This window comes from Ochotona curzoniae, unplaced genomic scaffold, assembly GCF_017591425.1.
Source record: "Ochotona curzoniae isolate NIBS_2020 unplaced genomic scaffold, NIBS_Ocur_1.0 scaffold_4701, whole genome shotgun sequence".
NCBI classification, from domain to species: Eukaryota; Metazoa; Chordata; class Mammalia; order Lagomorpha; family Ochotonidae; genus Ochotona; species Ochotona curzoniae.
Genome location: NW_024467122.1, coordinates 11,955,674 through 11,978,605, shown reverse-complemented (window position 1 = coordinate 11,978,605; position 22,932 = coordinate 11,955,674). Strand labels below are relative to the sequence as shown.

Sequence of the window (22,932 nt, the reverse complement as noted above, 5' to 3'; positions counted from 1 at the left end):
CCAATATGTCTGTGAGGCTGGAGGGGATGAGTCAAGAAAATTGTTGCCTAGAGAAGGGCATTGGGTGATCAGAAGTTGCCTTTCAAGCCGCTTTGCTGGACTCTAGAAGATAAGGAACTGGGAGGATTGAAACCCGAGAAATGCTCTGTTGGTAGAGATGGAGGAAATGCTGGCCACATTTGCCTTATTCCTTAAAACAGCCATAAAATGAAGTAACACAGCAAGAGGCAAACACTATATGTAGTGCCACCAAAGGGCTGTTTTTTCATCTGAGATGGTGATGATTGCAGAATTCCAGGATGTGCCAAGTGAGACATGCAGGGCTGAGGATTAACAGTGGGATTCATTAAAACAACGGGCAAGGGCTTCATGAAGCATCTTTTTTGTGCTCCCCCTTACCCGATCCCACCTGTGGCTAGACCGGAGCATCTCAGTGCACAGTACTACACAGTACTGTTTCCTGTGGCTGGACTTGCTTGTGTGTCTCTCCAGTTGGGGTGCCTGTGAAAGGTCTCAGACATCGTAGGGTCAGTGCTTCCAATACCTGTGACAACATTGCTCTGGCTTGAGGGAATGTCTGGTACAGATCATTTTTATCAGCATGGTTATCTTCTTAGAACTGCACTTAATAAAATATGTGAAACCTATTCTGTCAGTATGAATACAATTTTCAAAAATATTTTAAAGAAGAGAAACCTTGGGTAAGCCTTCACTGCTAAATGGGGCAGAAAGAAATATGAAAGACGTATTTGGGATTATCATGTATTCTCAGCTAAAATCTTCCTCTGGAGTTTTCCTAACAGGTGCTGAAATGAACATGAAATGAACTATGGCTTGATCCCTGAACTTCAGGGGAATGCTATCAGCCATGGAAATCCAAGCAATATCTTTTTGTCTGCCTTGTTTAGTCCAGTGTAATGTCATTGTCTTGTTTATCCTAGGTGCCTATCCACGACTCTCACTGAGTTTTCGGTTGAAGAGGAATATTGGATATTTCATTCTTCAGACTTACATGCCCTCTATACTGATTACGATTCTCTCGTGGGTATCCTTCTGGATCAATTATGATGCATCTGCTGCTAGAGTTGCCCTCGGTATGTGCTATTTTTGAGTGATCCCCCAAATGTAAAGTAACCATATTATGACAGTGTTGAGGGAGTTTTAAGGCTGTAGTTCAACTCTGATTTTTGACATGCTGACACGAGGCCTTACCCAGATAGTCACTGCTTATCATGAAATATTAATTTCATGCACGATTCCCTTGATGTGTTAATTTAATTACAAGGCTCAAATGTGAATTTCCATGGCCTTGAAAGGGAAAATATGCTTGCAGAATATTTGCATAGTAAAACTATTTTGACACTAATTTTAAAGCAAGGATTAACATCTCCTCTTCAAAATTATTCCATGGCCCAGAAAGAAGACTTGATTAATTGTGTATTTTTCTTTTTTAAGTCAGGGAAATAGTCAAATATAACAGCATATAATTTGAATTACACAATTTAATGAGCATTAAAATATGCAATTAGATTCTGGGTGATTCCCAAGAGCCCTAGTGGTCTTTCCTAGCCTTTGGTTATTTGGTGGCTGGATTATTAACTCATGTGCACTGATATTATAGGTTCTAATATTTAATATTTTTGTTTACTAACAGAGTAATTTCCAGAAACTTTATATTGTACTAAGCTAATTGTTATGAAAATTTATGGTTAAAATAATCATTTCAGAATTGCAGAGCCAATGAGGAATTTTTGCTGCATTTTTTCTTGGGTCAAGATGGAGTTTAACTCCTGAAAATGAGATCGCCAATATTTTTTTAAAATTAATGGAAAATAATCATAAATGCATTTTGCTAATAACTAACTTCTCGGCAAGCATATGAATTCAGGAATCCACAGACTGTGATGATGGAACTCATTTATGATATATATATATACACACACGTACATATATATTCCATATACACACACACACGTAGATGCATTGTATAGATGATCTTTAATTGCACTGTTCATTTTGTAAATATTTGTATAAAATGTAGCTTTTTAAAAGCATTATATGTATATATTTTATTTATTAAATAGATAATACCTGTTTTTATAAAAAAAAGAATTCAGAGTTCCAGCTAATTCCTAATTTCTTTCTCTTTCTGTGTCTCAACTCTCTCGGGTCTTTAACTTGACTGTTTTTTTTTTTTTTAAGATTACAGTACTAGTATACAGATGCCTATGTGAATATCTGACATAAGCACACAAACATATGTGTTATAGAGCAGTCCTCTAGATTAGATTATCAGGAAATATATATGACTGACTTGGAAAGAAGGTGTTTCTGAAGGCATTAAGTGACTTCAAAAGAACTCTGTGAAGAATAGAATGGCAAAGCTAAGCATGCTCTATTGTTTTGAATTTCTAATGGGTATGGCAAGCAACATTCTCTACAGAATAAAATCTGTAGGTTCTCTCCACATACTCCAGATGTTACCATGCCAAACCAGTCTTCATGAAGATGTTTCTTTTTGTCAAACCTTCTTAGATTACTCTTAATCTGTTCTCTCTTCCTTTTACCTGTAAAATGCACACACATGGTGAATTGGAAAGAGTAGATCTGAAAATTGTAGATCTGTGTCCTCTACTAATGAAAGGAATACAAACTATACAAATAGACATTTATTGGAATGACTTCTGGGCCCGTGCAAGTGGAGACCTGGAGCCAAAGCTACATGAGCTTTCCAGTAAATCTTCAACAGGGATTGTTATTGCGATAATTACAGTGATATATGTACCACACACAGTTGTCTGACATCCACAGGGATGAGCTCTACTGAAAATGTGAATATCCAGATTTTCCAACTAATAGCTATTATATGCCTTTTAAACTCTGGAGTGTTATTTTCAACCACAAGAAATGATCTAGCGAGAGTGAATTTTGTTCAAGCAGTGTTTAATTTGCAGTGTTTGAGAGCAGAATCTATTTTGTCTTAAGCATACAGGTTTATTATTTTAAGCCTAAGCCTGCCTCCATGACTTGGCTTGAGTGGAGGAATTTTAAGCTCTGATTGATGTTGAACTTCTGCGAGGCAAGTGTGAGAAGCCAGAGTGGGGGGACATTACTAGAGTAAGGTGAATCTGAGGCCTGGAGATCTAAAGGGCCACTGTGACCCTAGGAACTGTGGTGTGTGGACCAACAGCAGTCCCACGCATGTCCAGCTGAAGGAATGTGGCAGCAAGTACAATGTTTTCTCTGCCTCTCTTGCTAGGATAGGACTTTTCTCCCGTTGACTTTTTCCTTTGCTCTACAGAAGCTTCTTAGTATGGTATAGTATTTGATTGACATAATCTAATTAAGAAATATGTTGAAGCTAACAGTGAGTAAAAAGACATAGTAGCCTGGTGAATATATGAAAAAAAGTGAAATATACCACTCTGTGCTCATCTCCTCTACTGAAGTTGGATGGTGTCATCTTGAAGAACAAAAAAGTTTAAGACAATACCAGGAAACCTGAAGGTCATTGAGAAAATATTTTTGCAATGCTAATAAAATATAGACGGTTATAATATATTTGATATTATCATTGTTAGCAATACCAGTTACCATTAATTGGCACATCATCAGTGCTTTTTAGCTATTGCATGTAGAGTTCCTGACAGCTCTAGATGGCTGTGCGCTCCTCATGGCTGAGATGGAATTCTGCCATAGGCCATGTGATTCAGCTGTCCCAAGCTGTAGGCCAGCACATGCACCGTTGTGCCTAGTGTTCTGTACAGGAACTAAAATGACAGAAGGAATTAATAGGTGTATTGGCTTTTAAACTAAGAGCTCATGTGAGCCCAAACTGGAAGCCCAGAACATTGTATCTGTCTGTGATTGGTGTAAAAATGATTTTGGAGGCTAAGTAAGATATAAAGAAATGAGACACGTTTCTCTCACTGTTGTGTAGTATCAGTAGCGTGGTACTGGTGTCTCCCTTGCTCCAGTCAAGGCCTCCATGGTTCGTCTCTCCCATGGTGGATAGCAGCATGATGGGAATGCATGTGAGAAAGAGATCACATCATGATAGGCCAGGAAGCCAGAGAGCACAGAGGGACTGTTGCTATAATATAAAAGATTCTCGCAATAAACAAGGGTCGTACCACAAGAACTATATTCAGTCTTTCCAGTGCAGCATCCTTAGTCAAGTCCATCTCTTAAAGCTTCCAGTATCTCTCACATTACCACATTGACCACCAAGCTTTAAGCACATGACCTTTGAGTGGACTTCTCAAACAATATCTAATCCATAGCAAGCCCTCACTGAACAATCTTACTGCTAAGGGACTCTGTGTTCCAGTATGGTAAGCCGGCATGCACAGTCCTCACATATGTCCCCAGGACCTCATGGACCAGGCAGGCTAAACAGCTGTAAGATGTACCTGCTGTTTCAATTCCCGGAGCCTCCACTGAAGCTTGTGCTAGACATATTCATCCAGAATAGTCAGCTGGAGAAGCAAACCCCGTTAGTCTCCCCAAATCCATTTTAAAGGGGAAAACTAAGTAATGGCAGCAACATTACAAGATTTTTGAATAATAGTGAGAAAGCCCCATTTTGTAGCATTTGCCTGATGTTTTCATGTTTATTTGTAAACTGCAATTATCGTGTTGCCATTTTCAAATTGGAGAAAGTCCCCAGGTGCACATGAATACGATGTTAAAGAAGAATGTTGAAAATGATCTGACATCTTAACATTCCGTATATTCCATAAGCAATCACGGTGTGCAGCGACGCATAAAAGTAAGTTTCTTGGTTCTTGGAGCAGTTGAGAGCTCAGTGGAAGGAGGGTATGCGTCAAAGGCTGGGCTGTCTTCCTGCTCTCTGGCTCGTCAATGATGAGCTGGTTCTGCAGGCTTTAAGTCCTCTCTCTGTGGGACACTCACCATGAGACTGTGTGCCTGCCGATAAGAAGGGAAGCCAGAAAGAATTAAACCACAATACCTAAGTTCTAATTACCCACTAGGGAGATGCGTAGGACCCCAGAGCCTGATGTCCTGAATGTGCCAACTGATCTGCCTTGCACTGCTTCCTGGACTCAGTTGTGCCATTCATTCCTTGGATTACTAGGGATAAAAATCTACTGCTGAGCTCTCCCCCGATGAAAGTCTCCATGTGCTGGAAGATCTGACATAACACCATGAAAAAAAAAAAAAACAAAACCAAAAAAAACAGTTGTCCCGTCGGCCTTGGAAAATGCATTTGTAATCATAGTCAGTGTCTTCAGTTGCCCAAGTAGGAAAATGTTCACCTTTTCAGTTGCCTTGATTTTTTTTGTGTGTGTAAATTCTTAATATTTCAGAATTAGAATTTGCACATCTATATCATTTGCCAGCCGTGAGCCAGGTAAGCCCCTCTGCCTAGCCCCTTCTGTCCCGAAAGTCCTCTTCACTGTGTGTTGTTTGGTCCGTGGAAATCGTGCAAGTCAGACTCCGTTTGAGCTTGTAGTGTCTAGGGAGACATTCACTGACAACTTACTTGTTTGGGCACCTAGCTAGGGTGCTGACAGTGTCTAGGAAGATGATCCATTCACTGGCCCGCCCTCCTTGGGGAACTGGGTTCCCTTTCTAGCTCACCTCTCTCAAGGTAAAGGATGCTTTCTTCAAGCCCAAACTAGCCGCAGGGCAATCGGGACAGAATGGGCAACTCATAGTTTTGGGCCTATAATCCCCAGACCCCAGTGGGATGTCTGTTGGCTAATTTCAAAGGCATGGGACTAGGCCAAGACTCAGGCCACAAATTCCTCAGACAATGATTCAAACTGATCGGCGGAGAGCACTTTTAATTTTAATATCCTCACGAAATTGGACAATTTCTATCACTGCAGTGGAAAGTGGTCCAGTATGTCTTACGGCAGACCCTCTGGGACCTCCACTCCTGCCCTAAACTTTGCTCTTTCTGCTCTGTGTCCAAGGTTCTGCTGGCGAAGGCCAAGCCTTCCCCTCACTGTGGACTTCTCGGACCCAAAGCCTGATCACACTTTCTCTTGAACTTGTGGAATTCTCCACAACTGCATTTCACCCTCATCCCGCTCCCTACAATACCACCCCTGACTCAGGAACTCACTGGCACTTACTTGCCAGCGGCAACCAGATCTGTATCCTGTGACTTCACCCACATCTCCTCCTCCCCCCAGCAACCTCAGGGTTACACTCCCTCTCTCTCCCTGTCTCCCCCTTCCCCAACAGTCACTGTGGCTTCTCCTGTCCTCCTCCTCCTTCTCTGAGAAGCCACTCTGCCCACAGCTGCTGTTTTTTTCCCCAAGAACATTGTAACTTTTTGTTCCTTCTCTCTTGACCAAACTCCCTGCCCCCACCAGTCAGGAGAGGAGGGGAAAAAAAATATAACTAGACAGGACAACAGCTCTTTAAAATACACAAGTTGTTGTAGCATCTCCTTTTAGGTGGAATTTAATGAATTAATGAGTAAGTTTTCTAGTTACCTCCAGCAAAATCTAGATCTGATTCTATTCAGCTATTCTACTTCTTATCTGCAACTATTTTCATATTAACATAATCCTTGTGGTCTCTGCCTTTCATTAGATTCTTATTGTTTAAGATCAGCAAAGTTATGTACTTATTTTAAAGGTATTCCAGTAATAAAAGGTATTTATGTTAATGAAGTGTGTGATCCATGCCTTTTCATGCAAATATGGTTTAACTCAGTTCAAGAATCTCTTACCAAGTTACTAACCAGTGTGTTTCCTGGTCTCAGCTGTCCCTGAATACCCAATTTGGATTTTTTTGTATACAAAGAATTGTTTATTTTGCTATGAAAGGAAGATAATCAGAAAACATAATTCTGTCATGGTTGTAAAGGCTGAGCTTCAGTAGGGGAACAATGTAAATCTTCACAAAATGTTATATGCAGAATTAAAAGAAATAACAGCAAAATAACAACACAGGGGTTTGATCAATCGTCCCTGAGTATGATGAAATTCTGCAACATGAAAAAAAAATCATTAATCTCGAATTAAACTCTTTTTTTGCGATTTTTGTCGATTATGTGCACACTGAATCAGTCAAGGTGCGGAGTTTCTCTGCCTTCAAGAGCTTCGCTCAGCTCTTCCTTTAAAAAAAATATATTGGATAGTCAGATAAACAGAGAGGAGGAAGAAAGGAAGAGCTTCCATTTGTTGATTCACTCCCCAAGCGCCTGCAATGGTTAGAGCTGAGCCAATCTGAAGCTAGGGGCCAGCAGCCTCTTCCAGGTCTCCCACATGGGTGCAGGGTCCCAAAACCTTGGGCAGTCTTCAACTGTTTTCCAGGCCACAAGCACAAAGCTGGCTGGGAAACAGGGCTGCAGTCTTTGGAACCGGCACCCATATGGGATCCTGGTATGTGCAAGACAAGGACCTCGGCCACTAGGCTACCGCACTGGGCCAATCAACTATTGCTTTTTAAGTCAATGCTGGATATCATCCTTAATAATTAAAAAAAGAAGAGAAACAAAAAGGCATTGCCTCATTTCTGTGACTTCCCATCAGCATTGTAAAAGGAATTGCTTTCTCCTGTGAAGTGGTCTAATCGAGCTCTTAATGTTGGACTTCCCTCCACAGACTTGGAGGGCTTCAAATTCATTCTTCCTCTCTGGGGTTTCTCATCCCAACACTCACGTAGTTCTTGTTGACTTCTGGATGTGTGTTTACTCTGTCCGCTCTACATACAGAGAACATTATTCTTTGTCGCTCTGCATCTCTCTCCTTCCATCCCAAATGCCCTCTGCATCTTTTTTTTGGCAGTAAGGAGTCATGTCCCCAAGAATTTCACTTTCCCAGAGCAGAGGTGCCAGCTTGCTCTTCTGATGTGACAACATGACATATTGCACATGTGGCACCGTGCATGCTCTGTAATGTTGCGAATCTCCAATAACATTCAGTCCCTCGGGTTCGAGTGCTTCAAGCTGTTTGGGAAAATCTGAAAGGAGTGTTACAAAGGAAGACAAGGGCCACACAACCGCTGCCACTCACCAGTCCCTCTCTTTCCCAGGGATCACGACTGTATTGACAATGACAACCATCAACACGCACCTTCGGGAGACTTTGCCCAAAATCCCCTACGTCAAAGCCATTGACATGTACCTTATGGGCTGCTTTGTCTTTGTGTTCCTTGCCCTGCTGGAGTATGCCTTCGTCAACTACATTTTCTTTGGAAGAGGCCCTCAAAGGCAGAAGAAGCTTGCAGAAAAGACAGCCAAGGCAAAGAATGACCGTTCCAAGAGTGAAAGCAGCAGGGTAAGATCCCCGGGGTCTGTTCCCTCACCTGCCCACGCGGGTTGTCAGCCACCAGGTGTATAGGTATGGCCTTTGAAGAGTTGTGCAGGTGTGTCGATCGTAATCAGAAATATTTTCTCCTGCAAATAACCATTTTGTATAAAAACTATGTCAGTGCAGATGCTGGGAGGAAACACACACTTCTGTTTCCTTACAGAAAGAGTGGAATCTGTGGACCAGGACCCAATGGTGCTCTAGGGTGTGGAGGCCTACAAATGATACATAGATACATAGAGAAGCTTGTTTGTTTGGGTTTTTTTTTTTTTTCAAGCATTTCAGTGTCCCCTTGACTGTAAAGTTACAAGTTTATCATTCCCTTGACTGTAAAGTTACAAGTTTACCATTCCCTTGACTGTAAAGTTACAAGTTTATTGACTCAGTATGCTATCCTGAGTGGATTGGGCAACACCTTCTCTCCTGTTGTCTCCAATACCATTGTCCGTAGTGAGGAGGAGCTGAAATAAGAGTGCAGTACCAAAGTTAAGACCAGAACTGGATCCAGACATTCTCAAAGATCTTTACTGATCTTTCCTGAGTGTGCCTGCAGAAACTAAGGAAAGGACCAGGGAGAACCTACCACCTTAGGAAGTGACCTGACTGCCACATTCCGGGGGATCACAAACCATCCCCCTCCAGATCGGCGATAGCTACATCCTTCAGATTGCACCTGACTTTGCCGTTACATGGCATTCCACCTTTCCTTTAACAAAGGTGGTGTTTCTTGCAATTATTAGTAACAGATTAATGGAAAAACCCTGGAATTCCTACACATTTCTTTAAATGCATCCCTTCACCTTTTTCGTCCAATTAAATCCTCAGAAATGCGTTTCTACCAATGTGTGGTTTGCTCATATATTTCATTTAAAAGAAAGAAATTATGAAACTTGCTTATTATCCAAGCCTGAGGGAATCTTGCTGGTTGCCTGTGCCCTGGCTGCCACAGTGGGTCTGCCCCTCAGGGAGAACACAGCAGTTCTTAGAGTATTGCTCGTGTCCACAGGCATAACACTGGCCCAGAATATGTCCATGAATGTAGAAGAATGAATGAAGGCATGGAAAGTGAATGTAAATGGCTTCCTCCTTTTCAACAAAACGTAAATAGAACTGGTTTGAAAAACTCACTCTCTGAATACAGCCAGGCTTCCCACAGGCCAAATTATCTTGATTTTCTTACTGGAAACTATACTCAGTACCATACTTACGTTTCTAAATAGAGCCGCATCTTACTATGAATACACAATATGCTTTGGCCATGCTGTTTCCAAGGAAACTGGAATCCGTCACTTCATTGCTGTTTCTATGACAGTCGCACGCCTCACATACACATGCGTCGGAGACTGTCTTTCCAAATTCTTTCTTCATTTAAAAATATTGTACATTTGCTTCCTTTCTTCTGAATGAGACTTTTAGAATAAATTGTGGTAGAGAAATTCATTGTGTGGATCTTGCGACTTAAAACAAAAATTAAAGACAATGAGTTTCTAATAGCCACAAAGATGCTGAGCAGAATGAAGGAAGAATATATAATGAATCAGAGGAAATTTTCAGTTGATTCTTGGGCCCATTTTTATCATTTGGGTTTTTCTTTTTTTTTTCCCCAAAACTTCTTTGTTTCCTCAGCAGGATTTTTTCTTCTTTTACATGATCATATTTGTAGAAATATTATTGTAGACCAGGTAAGGTCTAAGGTAAACATTCAAATGAATATGTGCTAGTTTTAAATTCATATTTGAAGCTCTTAAAATCAGTATTAGCGTCCTTGAATGCATCTGCGAATCTGATGATCATTTAAATACAACTGAGCCTCACCCAAAGTTTATCTCAGGTGATGTACGTGCATTAAAAGAAAACTGAAAAAGAATCACAAATGTTCTACACAAGAAAAAAAAATGGCACTGCAAGATTATACATCAGCCAGCACCTCCAGCAGTTCTTGTAATATCCACTCATTCGTTTTCTCATACTGTTTATCATTGCCAGCAATCCGCCACAGTTTTGCCCAAGCTCACGGCTGTTGGCTTTCCTGCAGGGATGTGCCTCATCTTTGTTTTTTCCTGGGACCACTGTCATTTGTCCTGAAAGGCGTGGCAGTGGCAGTGAAGGCCACCCACAGCAATGACTTTATTGATGCTGCTGAAAGGCATGAATACATTTTCATTCCATTTCGTGCTTTATAAGATTTTAAACTTAGTGTTGATTCATTTCTTTCTCCCAAATGTACAGTGTCAACTTAAACCTCCATTTATTTGTGCATGCTATCTGTTCCGTAGTAGTTTCTATAGCCCAGAGTTTGGCTTCGATTGCAATACAGACATTAGCATTACCAGCCTGGTGGCATTTTACAAGTTGACGAATGGGTATGATAATTTCCGGAAGTGGCAGAAATTCATAATTCTTGCCAAGGAATCAGAGCAGACTGAGCATCATTGTAACTAATGAGTAAGATTTCATTCTTCTCTTGACAAATCCTTTCTAATTTTTCTAAAACTGGAATATTTTACTTAACTAGAAGCTGAAAGGAGTATGAGATATCCACTGTGAGGCAATCTGTGATGTATTTTTAAGTGAGGAGATTTTAATTTTTGAATGTTTGTACCTGGCAAGGTTATAGAGCAGGGAGCAAACCACATTGAGATCAGTAATTCTAATTATAGTAGACATGAGATGAACCCTTCATAATAAGGAGCGTTCATGAAAAGATTTAGAAATTGCAATTCATCTTTCATCTTATAAAGAGCATACTTCACCCATACTCATTCATTTTCTATTTTAAGATCTAAATTCGATGTCATAAAAGATTTTCCTCTCTTTCGGATATATTTGCTGAAAATATTTGGTTTCTAAGATATCATCGGTTTTAATAACCTTTTACTCCCTTTAAAAAATAATATTTCAATAATGTTGATATAAATTTTCTAATTGATATAAATTTTCTATATATTATGTTTACATGAAAACTGTGTCTAAATGTTAAAAGCAATTTTACACTAAGGTCTTATTAATTGGACAAATAATTAAGTTTCTGTAGTTCCTTTACTTATATTGTTTCCAGTGTCTGTGCTCATCTTCTCTGACATGAAAAATGATGTAAAATTGTGTTGGATTTTGAGTTCAAGCTGTCCTAAGAGAGCTCCCAGCTATAAATGCCCCAAATCATGAATGTCCTAGTCACGCAGGGGCAGATTAATTTTATAAATTATTAACAATGTAGAGAAGCACATTTGGACTTTCTTCCAGGTAGGTTTTTCTTTACCAGGTTTCAGATGCACAGTCCTGGATTTCAAGTTTCATGTACTCGGTTCTCTGACGCACAGCACTGATCACATCAAGGGACTGCAGGGCAGAGCATCGATTCATATGGATATGAATTTTGAAAAAATCAGCTCAGTAGTCTATTGGCCTCACCTCTCATGGCTTCTTGTTCTTCGTGTGCAGTTCTTAATCTCACCATACACATTATCCCTCCCACTACGCGGTTCTCCGTGTCTAGATACCTTCCTCTTTTGGCCATGACTTGCGCTTTCAAAATTGAAACCTGTTCCTCAGTAGCTTTTCTTCCCTTTTCCCCTACCATTTGTCTGCTTCTTCCTTCTCAGTTCCTGCTGCAAACAGTTGGTTTGTCCCTCTTCTCCCAACTTCCACAGTGTGCATGCAATGCTTGTAAAATGGCAAATCACCTAACCGTCCATGTGTTGAGCAAGTCTGCCCTAGCCAGGAACACCTGATCCCTCGCCCCTGTCTAAACATGCACACTTGTGAATGATACAGCAAATGTTTGTGTAGCCCACGCTTGTGAAGAAGAGGTATCTTTCATGCATTTGGTCCCACTAGATCTGTATATTTTTTCACTTTCCTACTGGGAGGGTGAGTACCATGAATTTTATCTTTGAAAAGCCAGGAGAAAGTGAGTTGCAAGGATTGTCATAGTTTGTCATTCTTTCCTTGGTATTTTATTCCCCAAAGCTGTTAATTTGAGTCCCCTGGATTTTGATACCATAACCCTTTCATTTGCTATTTTTGATAACTAGAAAACAATTGCATTTGAAAATACATTTAAGGGGCCACCTGCAGCCTTTTAAAAAATCATTTTTTATTAGTTGCTAGATGTTCTTTCATGTTAGGATCCTTGGGAAAGGACTCCCCAATTTTTTTTTAGTTCATCTCTATAGTACTATAGCTGGTTCAGGGCATGGCAATGGTGTGTCAAGTATATTATAATGTCTTACAGGAATAGTCTTGGATGATTCTAGGTCATGTGCTCATCTCTGGTGAAGCATTCTATCTTACATAGTGAATATTTGAGCTTTTCATTTCACAGTTTTGTCTCGTGCTGTGATGTAGCTGGTTAAACCAGTGTTGGCAGTGCCAGCATCCAATATGGGTGCAGGTTCAAATTCTGCCTGCTTCACTTCCCATCCAGCTCCATTGATGCACTTGGATAAGCAGTGGAAGATGATCCAAGTGCTCAGGTCTATGTACCAATGTGGAAGACCAGGATGGAGCTACTGACTCCTGGCTTTGGAGCAGCCCAGTTCTGCCGCTTGCAGACTTTTGGGGAGTGAACCAAGGAAGACATCTCTCAGTGTCTCACCATCTCTTTTTAACTTTGCCTTTAAATAAATAAATAACTGAATCTTAATTTCAAAAATAAGGCAATGTGGGAGATAGAGAGAACTTTCTAGAACAACATAGCATTTTCTACTTTTTTCTACCTTATCTGCAAGTTCAGTTTTCTGATATTCTGATTAGCTTGAAAAACAATAGTAATACTTATTTGACAGATGACCTTAACTTAGTTTCTCTAAGTAGTTACCAAATATGTTTTGTCTCACGATTTCAAATCAGAAATCTAGTGGAGTATCTCCAAAATGCACTTCAGTGAACTGAATAAACTGAACGAATGGCATTGACAGGGTCACACTGATTGCGTTCCTTTCCCATCCCCTTCTTCAGGACAAGACGTTGGCATGCCCACCAGCTCAGTCTTTTGTGGTGTAAGGCAGGATAGAATGCACTGGAAGAAGAAAGAGTAGAATGACAAGGTGCCTCCTGTACATCTTTCTTGTAACTCTTCTTTCTGTGAAGGTCAGCTCGCTGTGTCCTTTGGCCTTCCTTCCTGCTGCATCCCAAGCAGGCTTGAGTTACCGGTATTTTGAGATTAGACCCACAATCGCATGATTAACCCTGGTCCTCTGGGATCCACCCTGTTTTTGTCTCCTGTTTCTGCCACATAATTAAATATTTTGTTGGGTGTATCCTCCTAGATGTTGTTGGAAAACTGAAAGATTTATTCTTTAAAATTACTTGATACTTCCCTGGGTCTGAAGATGCCAAATAGACATTGTTACTGGAAGAATTTTATTGTAGATCATTCATGCCAGGGATAAAAATGACAAGTTCCAAAATCCTTTCATGATCTACCATTCCTGATTTTTTTAAAGGTTTACTTTATTTTTATTTGAAAGACAAAGTTACACAGAGAGAAAGATAAAGAGAGAGAAAGAAAGAGAGAGAGGGGGGCTTTCCATCTGTTGGTTTGCTCCCAAAATGGCCACAATGACTGGAACTGAGGCAGTCCAAAGCCAGAAACTTCTTCCTGGTCTTCCATGTAGGTCCGCCCTCCACTGCTTTTCCAGGCCATGAGCAGGGAGCTGGATCAGAAGTGAAGCAGCCATGACATAAACCTGTGCTTATAGGGGATGCAGGCAAAGGAGTAGCCCTTTAGGCCACTATACCAATACCCATTTCTGTTTTTTTTTTTTTTTTTTAAGACACAAACACCAGTAGGACTTTCCCTCCACTGCATTAGAGTAAAAATAAAGAAAATTCCCCACTCCTCTATTTTTTTGTGGTGGGGTGCAGTTTGCACCTCTGAGTGTCCATAACCTGTCCGTCATCTAGGAGCATCTAGGAGACTGTTCTTGCCATGAAGAGTGCCACAGGGACTCTCTCCATTTACTTACTCACAGGTAACTTGGTGTTGGAAAACTGAGCAGCACCCAGGCTGACGAGGTACTTGCTGCAAGGTGAGTGTAGCAATCCTTGTCTTAGATCCCTGGAGAGGAACCAAGCACTATATAGCTCTGTCTCCACACCCTGTGTTCCCTCTGAACTTCACAAATGGAGTATTGATCAAGCGGTGATCCGGGACTGCTGCTGAGGATGTAAAAAGTGTGCTGGTGATGCTCAGAAGAAATGCTAGGATTTGTTGCAGTGGCGGGAGGGCAGTAGTTATTCATTCAGGACATTTCTCTTCTAAAGAAAGCAGAAATCAGTGAGGTTAATGTAACCACAGCTGGGGGCTTCACTGTCCTCTCAAATTTAGCTTTTGATTTTTATCCCTTAGTTTTCACTGTCCAGCAGTGATGGACTTGGTGCATGGAATCAATCATCACACATGTGGACTACTGACTGATGGTCAAGAGTCGAAGTTTATTAACAGCTTCAGACTTTGTAAAGTCAGAGGGTCATGTAGGCATAAGGGAGGAGAGCTTGAGGAATTTACATAGCAAGAGCTAAAGGGAGTTTACTAGTAAACAATTTATTAGTCTAGCAGGTGGTTTTCCTTGGTGTGTGAGATCCTGTTCCCCTGCCTGAGAGAGGAAGCACCTGTCTTTGACCTGTTATCTGAAGCTGAGGATTAGGGAGTTTTTGATCTGTTCATTTCCGTATCAACTGCTCCCAGAGCCCTCCTGACAGGATTGTAACTAGTCATGGCTTCACACTGGCAAGACTTCCCAGCGACTCCTCTTTAATCAATTGTTTTCCTACAGATCTAGTAAGTTATCCTCCTACACCATAGCTTGGGCCATGTTGCAGAACTATTTCTGTTTTCTACTGAGAACTTACATTTACTTCTAGTTCCTTTAATGAATGAACTTTTAAATTCTTCGACGTAATAAACTGACCTGAAACAAGTTTGCGCTTCCATTCATCACGTAGTGTACATTCCTGTTGGGTGAGATCATACAGAGACATTAATGATGGTAATAAGAATGGCACTGACCCGCCTATCACAGGAAACTTGCTTCCAGCAAGCACTTGCTTCCCACTCTGCTAGTTTGCCTACCTTAAGTTGCCTTAGGTACTTATTGAACCTGTGCTTATGACATTATTCCTTCTTTGTGCCTAAAAATATTCCTTTCATTCCTTGAGGCCTGATGCAAATGCATTTTTCTTTCCTACCTCTTGCAATCAGCACAATTTAGCAGCTTGAAACAACACCTATCTCTACATCACAGTCACACAGGATCAAAGTACGATGCTCTGGGATTCAGTGGGGTTCTCTGTTTGAGTTTCATTGGCTGAAGTGCAGGTATTAGCAGGGCCATGCTCTTTTCTGAAGGCTGTGGGAACGAATGTGCTTTCAGATTCGTTCAAGTGACTGGCAAAAAGGGAGAGTACCTCAAAAAGTTTGTGGAAATGTGGAATTAATACTCTTATTTTGTGGCAAACTTGTCTTGCAATTCATGCGCTATTTTGTCATAAAGCGAATTTTCTGGGAACCCCCTTGAAGAGCATTTCTGTGGCTTCCCATGTTTGTAGGAAACCTTGGAGACCGATAGCTGGGGCCCATCTTTATTGCTACTGACTGTTCTCTTCCTTCTCTTTGCTTTCTCTGCTTCCATGCAAAGTGATTTTAGTCTTTCTCCGGCTTTAAAACGTTCTGCTTTTGTTTCTCTGACATTTGCTTCTAATAGGGTAAGTTTTCTACAGAAGTCTTGCCTAATTTACTATTTTGCTGTCTACAGTATTGGTTATCTTAAGTCAACTGGGGTATCAATGGAAAACTTGAGACCCAGCGACGCAAAAGTTTTACATTGTTTTCTGAGCAGCATGATGGGATCTTATGCCATGCCACCCTATCCTGCACTCGTGGGCAGAACATGCTTCACTCCTTCCTCCTTTACAACCATACTCCCATGCTTTGTGGAAGTTGAGAGAGAGATGAGAGAGAGCAAGCACATTTTTGTAACATTTAGCTGTCAAGTTCATTGCTTGTAATATCTTATCGTGCCTATTTTGTAATCTAAACTTTATCATAGATATGTATAGGGAAAGAATTCAATATGTGGTCTTCTTTGTGCCACATCTAAGTGGTCCTGGGATGTTGGTCATTGTCTCTGTGCTCAAGCCACTTTGATGTCTAGAGGCCATTCACCTAGGGTCTCAGGCCCGCTCAGTACCAGATGAGACCTTGCTTCTTCTCCACCAAGAGAACCTGATCAAGAGAGCCCATTCTTTTGATCTCATTCCCTGCTCATCTTGCATAATGCCTGTAGAGAAAGTAATGGAGGGAAATAGATAATGGTAGGCCACAAATTAATAAATTGATAAATTATTCATCTACAAAATAATTAGTTTTGTGAAAGCCTCATTGAGAGAGCCCTAGCTGCTTAGAACGGTGCTAAAAGCACGTTTGGGCTTCCCATGTACAAAGGAGGAGAAAGCATATGGCCCTCCGGGTAAAGGAGTATAGGGTATGCTGGAGCAGTGCTCAGGAATCTAGGGAATGACCTGAGAGATTTTGACAGGGTTCGATACTGCTCAGGGAGGAGAAGCTTCAGACTCTTCCTACAAAGAACCCCACTAGAGACTCTGAGCCTCAGAACTTCATGCTGAAAGGTCCTTGGTCAACCAAACATAACATGGGCCACTGGCATCACCATGGGTGTTCTGAAGCTCTGTTTAACATAGAGAAAAATGTTATTTTTAATGTTCAGCTCCTTTGTGGGGCAGGATTTCCGCCTATTTTATATACATATTCCTTGAAACAAAGTCCTTCTGAAGGACGAGGAGCTCCTGCTTGAATGACGTATCTGTATTTATTTCACTGACTCCATCAGGAGTATCATCAGTTAAAGAACAACCCACTAATTTCTCCATGGAAATGTGTGTGTGTTTATCATGACAAGAGGTGGCAAGCTGACTTCCCAAGAATAGAAAAGAATGCAGTAGTCCTCCCCTTCTATGCTGCATGATCCCTGGTAAATGCCTGAAACCGCAGAGGGTACTGCACCACATAGAGACTACGTCTTACTCTACATGAACATGATTGACTCGGGAATTGGGCACAGCACAAACTTAATCACAATGCTAATAATAAAATAGAGCAGTTATCATAGATGATGCACTGTCATTGGAAAGCTGTGTATATGGTGTTTCTCCCTTAAGCTAAGTGACTACTGTACTCACCTCTCATCTACGTGATGAGAGGAAGAGAGGTGAGTGACGGAGGTGTTGTGATGTAGTGTTGGGCTGCTATTTCTCTTCTGAACCTATATCAGAAGGAGGATTGTTGAACCATGATGATGCCATTTGATTGCAGGTATTCGGTACTGCAAATCGAGAACTCGTGGGTACGTGTGGAGCGGCTGCTTACAGCTTCTATCCAGTGTATATTTGTGGACAAAGCTTATACCTCTAAGTTAACATCATGAAAATCTGTTTTTTCTTCAATAATGCCATGTATCCATTAAGTGAAATTTCAATATGCAAGCACCGTATCACATATTTTTTTCCGATTGCCTTTGTGAGAAATTTTAAATCAAATGAATTCATTCTCTAAACTGCTGTTGAGTCTCCAAATTGACATTTCCCAATAAAGCATGGTGTTACCTTTGACAACTACACATTTTTTTCACATAATGTGTCACGGGATAACATAATATTGTTCTCTCCCTGATTTATGTGCCCATAAGAAAATTAGATGTGGACTTGTGACTGCTGTTGACGGACTATGCTATTGCAATAATAGGTGGGGAAACAGCTTGAAAGGCAGGCAGTTGGGAAGGTGGAAGGGGAATCTCTCAGTCTGTAGAACCGTATTATGAACAAATAAAATAAAAAAATAAAATTGGGTGTACTGGCAGCCTACGTGTCTAATTATGTACCTTTTTTTCAATTAGGTGGATGCTCATGGAAATATTCTGTTAACATCATTGGAGGTTCACAACGAAATTACCGAAGTTGCAGGCAGTGATACCAGGAATTCAGCAATATCCTTTGACAACTCAGGAATCCAGTACAGGAAACAGAGCATGCCTAGGGAAGGGCATGGGCGATACATGGGGGACAGAAGCATCCCACACAAGAAGACCCATCTACGGAGGAGGTCTTCGCAGCTCAAAATTAAAATCCCTGATCTAACCGATGTGAATGCCATAGACAGATGGTCCAGGATCGTATTTCCATTCACTTTTTCTCTTTTCAACTTAGTTTACTGGCTGTACTATGTTAACTGAGTGACTGTACTTGATTTTTGAAAGACTTCCTTTAACACTGAGTGAAATATTACTCTGCCTGTCAAGTTTTTATACCTGTACACACACACACAGACACTCAGACACACACACACACACACATATATACATACGCAATTGTATATATATGTGAACTTTCTCAGCATATATATAAAATACACGTGTATATGAGGATGTATGCGTATGTGTTCATACACAGAGGTGTAAGCTCCTATGTGTATGCACATATGCATACAGAAATACATTTGCAGCTATGGACAATTTAACACAGGATGCATACTAAAGAAAGTCATAGTTTTTTTCTTAATTGAAAGGGACAAGTATCTAAATATTATGCCTTGAGAATGAGGACATAAAACACAATATCATCCCAAAATGTGTCTTTTATTATCATGTTAGACATTTTAGTTCAAAAATCAGAAAGAACTTCTTAGTTCATCTTTTTGACTCTCATGCAGTGGAATTGCTAGTTTAAAATGAGTCATACAGTTCATATTCTCTCTTTCAGTTTACTAAACAAAGACTTTTGGGCTTTTCTGATGATTGGGTTTGTTTTTCATTATGTGTACTTTTTCTGTGCTGGTGTAGCCGATGCGGTGAGTCGCAGCCTGTGCGCTCACCTGTTCTCTTAAACATAGATACATCCCACGTTGCTGTCTGAGAGTCTAGTTTTTGAAAACCCATCAGGAGTGAATGGCAACTCACTGTAAGTACTATAATATACAGAATTTGTGTGTTTCTCATTCGCCTGGAGTGGATCCAGCTTAGCTATCATGTGGGAACACAGTGGCACGTTTTGGCAATCACATTTCCATCACTGAAAATGTGCACTCTGTCGCTTATGGATCTTTAGGCCCGACAACTTACAGAAAGCATAGATGTCTCAGGTTATTTGTTACTCTAAGGAAAAACCATCTAGGGCAACCCCCACTCCCTTCCCCCGCAGTTATGTTGTCAACCATTCTTATAACATTGTATGTTAATATAAGGTATATTTGCATAATCTGCATACATCTGTATATTTACCAGGATTTTGTTTCTTATGCTTGCTCTCATGGCAGCATGCGATGTCATATTTTTCTTTATGTGATGTAATTACTTTCTGTTAGCTAGAAATTAAGACTGAAGCTGAAACACTTCTAATGCTCATGTTTGAAAACTAAGATATTCCACATGCCTTTATTTCTGTATCTGACATATTTCATAAGCGCATCCAATGACTCCTAGGCTGCCTAGGATTCTGCAGGAACACGACCAGTACACAGCACGTATCACCCAACAATCCATGACCGTTCTCGGAGGCAAAGAGGGCAACCTGACAACAAACACGGTTCCTTCTGAGCCACAGCCTCATCAGTATTTGGACTTTTTAAAGCTCGTAGAAACAAGACAAGGTGCACCGGTTTCATAGACGCAACCTTAACTTACTATTTAGACGAGATCTTTCTAAAGAAAACAAAGAGATGATATATTTTTTGTAAACAATATTTCTATCACAGGCATCCATAAACTGAAATGACTACAGTTGTGCAAACAGGTGTCACAGTGAAGTTATGCATTTGGAGAAAAAACAAAAAGAATTTTAAAAAGCAAAATACACAGGAAGGAATTGCTAAATTAATAATTTATCCCAAAATGTCACATATGCCTCACCCTCTCTGTTATGTTCAAAACAAAATGAGCGGAATGTAGTCCAAGACTCCTGTTTCTGGCCCGACCGTTCTCCACATAGAAACACCACCCTCCCTGAGGGGTCTACTGTGGGGACCATCGCCAGCAGCTGACCACTACTTGATTTTTCTTTGGTGGCCATAGCAACCATTAATTTGCAGGCCTCTGCAACAGTTCCAAACCCACCATCAGAGAAAACACAATCCATAAACTCTCATGCGGAAAGCACTTTGTAATCTTTATACCCTTCCCCACCTTCATTCCTCTCTTTATTCAACGTCTTCTCCCAATCTCTGCTCTCTTAGTTTTAATTTGCTTTTTTTCTGGAGATTAGTCAATGGTTTGTTGGTTGTTGGCTTTTCTCTGGCAATTTTTGTCATAGGTAACAGTGGGGGATCCTAACAGATTGGAAACAACCTTGTAAGTGGCCTTATCATTGTTAACACGTTAAAGAACAAAAAAGACATTTGCAAAGACCTTATCCCTTTCAATACTTCAGGTATCTTTTTTCTGTATTCAGTAATTCAAGGTGTGGGCTTCACATGCAGAAGGAGGACCCCAAAATGCAAATGACATGGACAAAAGCTTCCAAGTGTTGATTTAAGTGTATGATTTATACTTTCAGAACGGTGACATTAATTCTTCCTGGGAGAAATGTGATTCAAAACTTTTTTGATGCATAGTTGAGGTACCCAAATATCAAAGGCAGAGACCCCCCCTCCCCTGGGGCACAGAAGAGCTGCAGTCTACTTCCCAAGTTTTTCTGGATATAAATTTGCATGGTATAGTCCTAATAGCTTTTGAGCTTTTTATATGCATTTGGCACCGAGACTGGGATCCACAACTTTGTAGACACTGCAATGAAGTTAACATAATAGCTATACTATAAATAGTGTTTGTAATTACACATACATACACACACAGTTACATACACATATTCTGTAAAAAAAAAACAACTTTTTAAGATCCTTGGGTATGTGTTTGCTTTACTCCATTTCAGAAGAAAGTTACTTTTCTTCAAATAAAATTATTTTATAGCTTCTCCATTTTTAAAATCGTGAGAAGTAACAAGGAGAGAACTCTATGCTGACAGAAGAGAGTTGAATTTTATCCTTCGTCCTGTTGAAATGACCTCTCATTACTCCACAGTGGTTATTGGAGCCAGTAAGTGAGCCGGGTTGAGGAATTCTGAACCCAGATCTCTGACAATGATACCTGCATCCAGACCTTATGAGTAAGGAGAGAAAAGTTTAGTTGGAGATGTAATGTGACTTCTTTCTCAACTGAAAGTAATAAAAAGTTAACTTTCTAAGTAGTCCTGTCTTACTGAAATGCTTCACAGGGGCTCACAATGCACAGAAGACTCCTAAGATGGTGTGCTCCCATGAGGTTCAGATATGCTTGAGACAATTCGAAAACCCTACTACATAAAAGACTGAAGGAAGTGTTATTCCTGTTCACCAACCCCAGGATTGCAGAGGGGTTCCACTGTCTATACCATTCATTTATACCCTGAATCTCAAATAAAGTAGAAAGTACATTATAATATTCTCATTAGGTTTAAAAGTTATGTGCACATCTGCAATATCATGTGTTTTTAATGCCAGCGCCCAGAACTTTGCCATGTTCAGTGACTCGCATCAAAGGCACTTCTCTCCTATCTAAACATGGAATTGACATATCACTAAGATCATCTCAGAGGTGATCCCAAAAAAGTACGGGACTGGTTTTAAGAGAACACACACACTGCAGTTGTAGATGTCCATTTCAACAACTAGTAGAAAAACCATTGGTGTTTGTCCCTTAGTGGTGTGTTCCAAAAGGAGAATGTGTCCGACTTTGAATCTCCTGGCTTGAAAGTATAAACTGGTCCATAAATCTTAACTTTAGACTCCATACCAGAAAACCAGTTGGTGATTCTGGCCACTTTATGTAAGTAAAGCTGAATAATTGGTGAAATATTTTGTTGCTCTTGGACTTGATTCTGGTTTTCTTCTTAGCGTGAGCCATCGGTCCAAGTACCATTGAATCTTGGGGCAAGGAGCTGCCCAGGTGGATTCAGTTTTCCCAGGACACTGGCTAGTGTGCCTTGGATTGATTACCTCTTCTACTGCATTGAAAGGTGCCATGTTTTCCTGAAATACTAAATTCCCAACACCTGGGTAAAGAGCAAACTCCCAGAGACTGGCTCACACACCATGCCTCTCTCCAGGGATAGCCCCATGAACACGTTCTGTCTTGTCTCATTTTTCTACTTCCCAAGTCATTGAGTACGTTAAAGGTAAGTACAGGACTGTTCTAGTAGGAGTAGGTGATTGCTGTCTTAATCAATTCCCATGTTGATTTCCTTTCATTGTAAAGATAAATTTAAACCCGGTTTTGCTTAAGCACATTGATGTAATTTTTTGGTATTATTTGACATGAAAAAACAGCAAAATTGAGTGATAGATCAAATATGAAACTTGTTGATGAATGACTTCAAATTTATTAAAAAAGGACTAACTGACTTAAATGTGAAGACTGATTTTTTTCTCCCTTGGTTGTCTATTACTGAAATGATGTGGTGGTTTCATCCCAGTTCTTTTTAGCTGCATATGCCCATTCAGGTTACTCTAAAGTTAAAAAATAAATAAGCCATATTGCCCTATGAAAGGCCAATTTTAGTATATATCTAACGTTGAGAAATTGCTGTTTGAACA

At 40.4% G+C, this 22,932-nt stretch overlaps 1 protein-coding gene across 3 annotated transcripts in view; it reads left to right on the top strand.

The window, feature by feature from the left end:
* Window positions 1–21,541, top strand: part of GABRB3 (gamma-aminobutyric acid type A receptor subunit beta3) — a 213,705-nt gene extending 192,164 nt beyond the window's left edge. For 2 of the 3 annotated variants that reach the window (XM_040968828.1, XM_040968829.1), the window contains exons 7-9: window positions 942–1,094; window positions 8,017–8,261; window positions 18,209–21,541. In XM_040968828.1, coding sequence (XP_040824762.1) covers window positions 942–1,094; window positions 8,017–8,261; window positions 18,209–18,544 — 734 coding nt within the window. In that variant the 3' untranslated portion in view covers window positions 18,545–21,541. Of the gene's footprint in view, window positions 1–941; window positions 1,095–8,016; window positions 8,262–15,595; window positions 15,616–18,208 lie in introns of all 3 variants that reach the window. The other variant, XM_040968830.1, reaches the window with a different exon arrangement.
* Window positions 21,542–22,932: the final 1,391 nt, after the last annotated feature.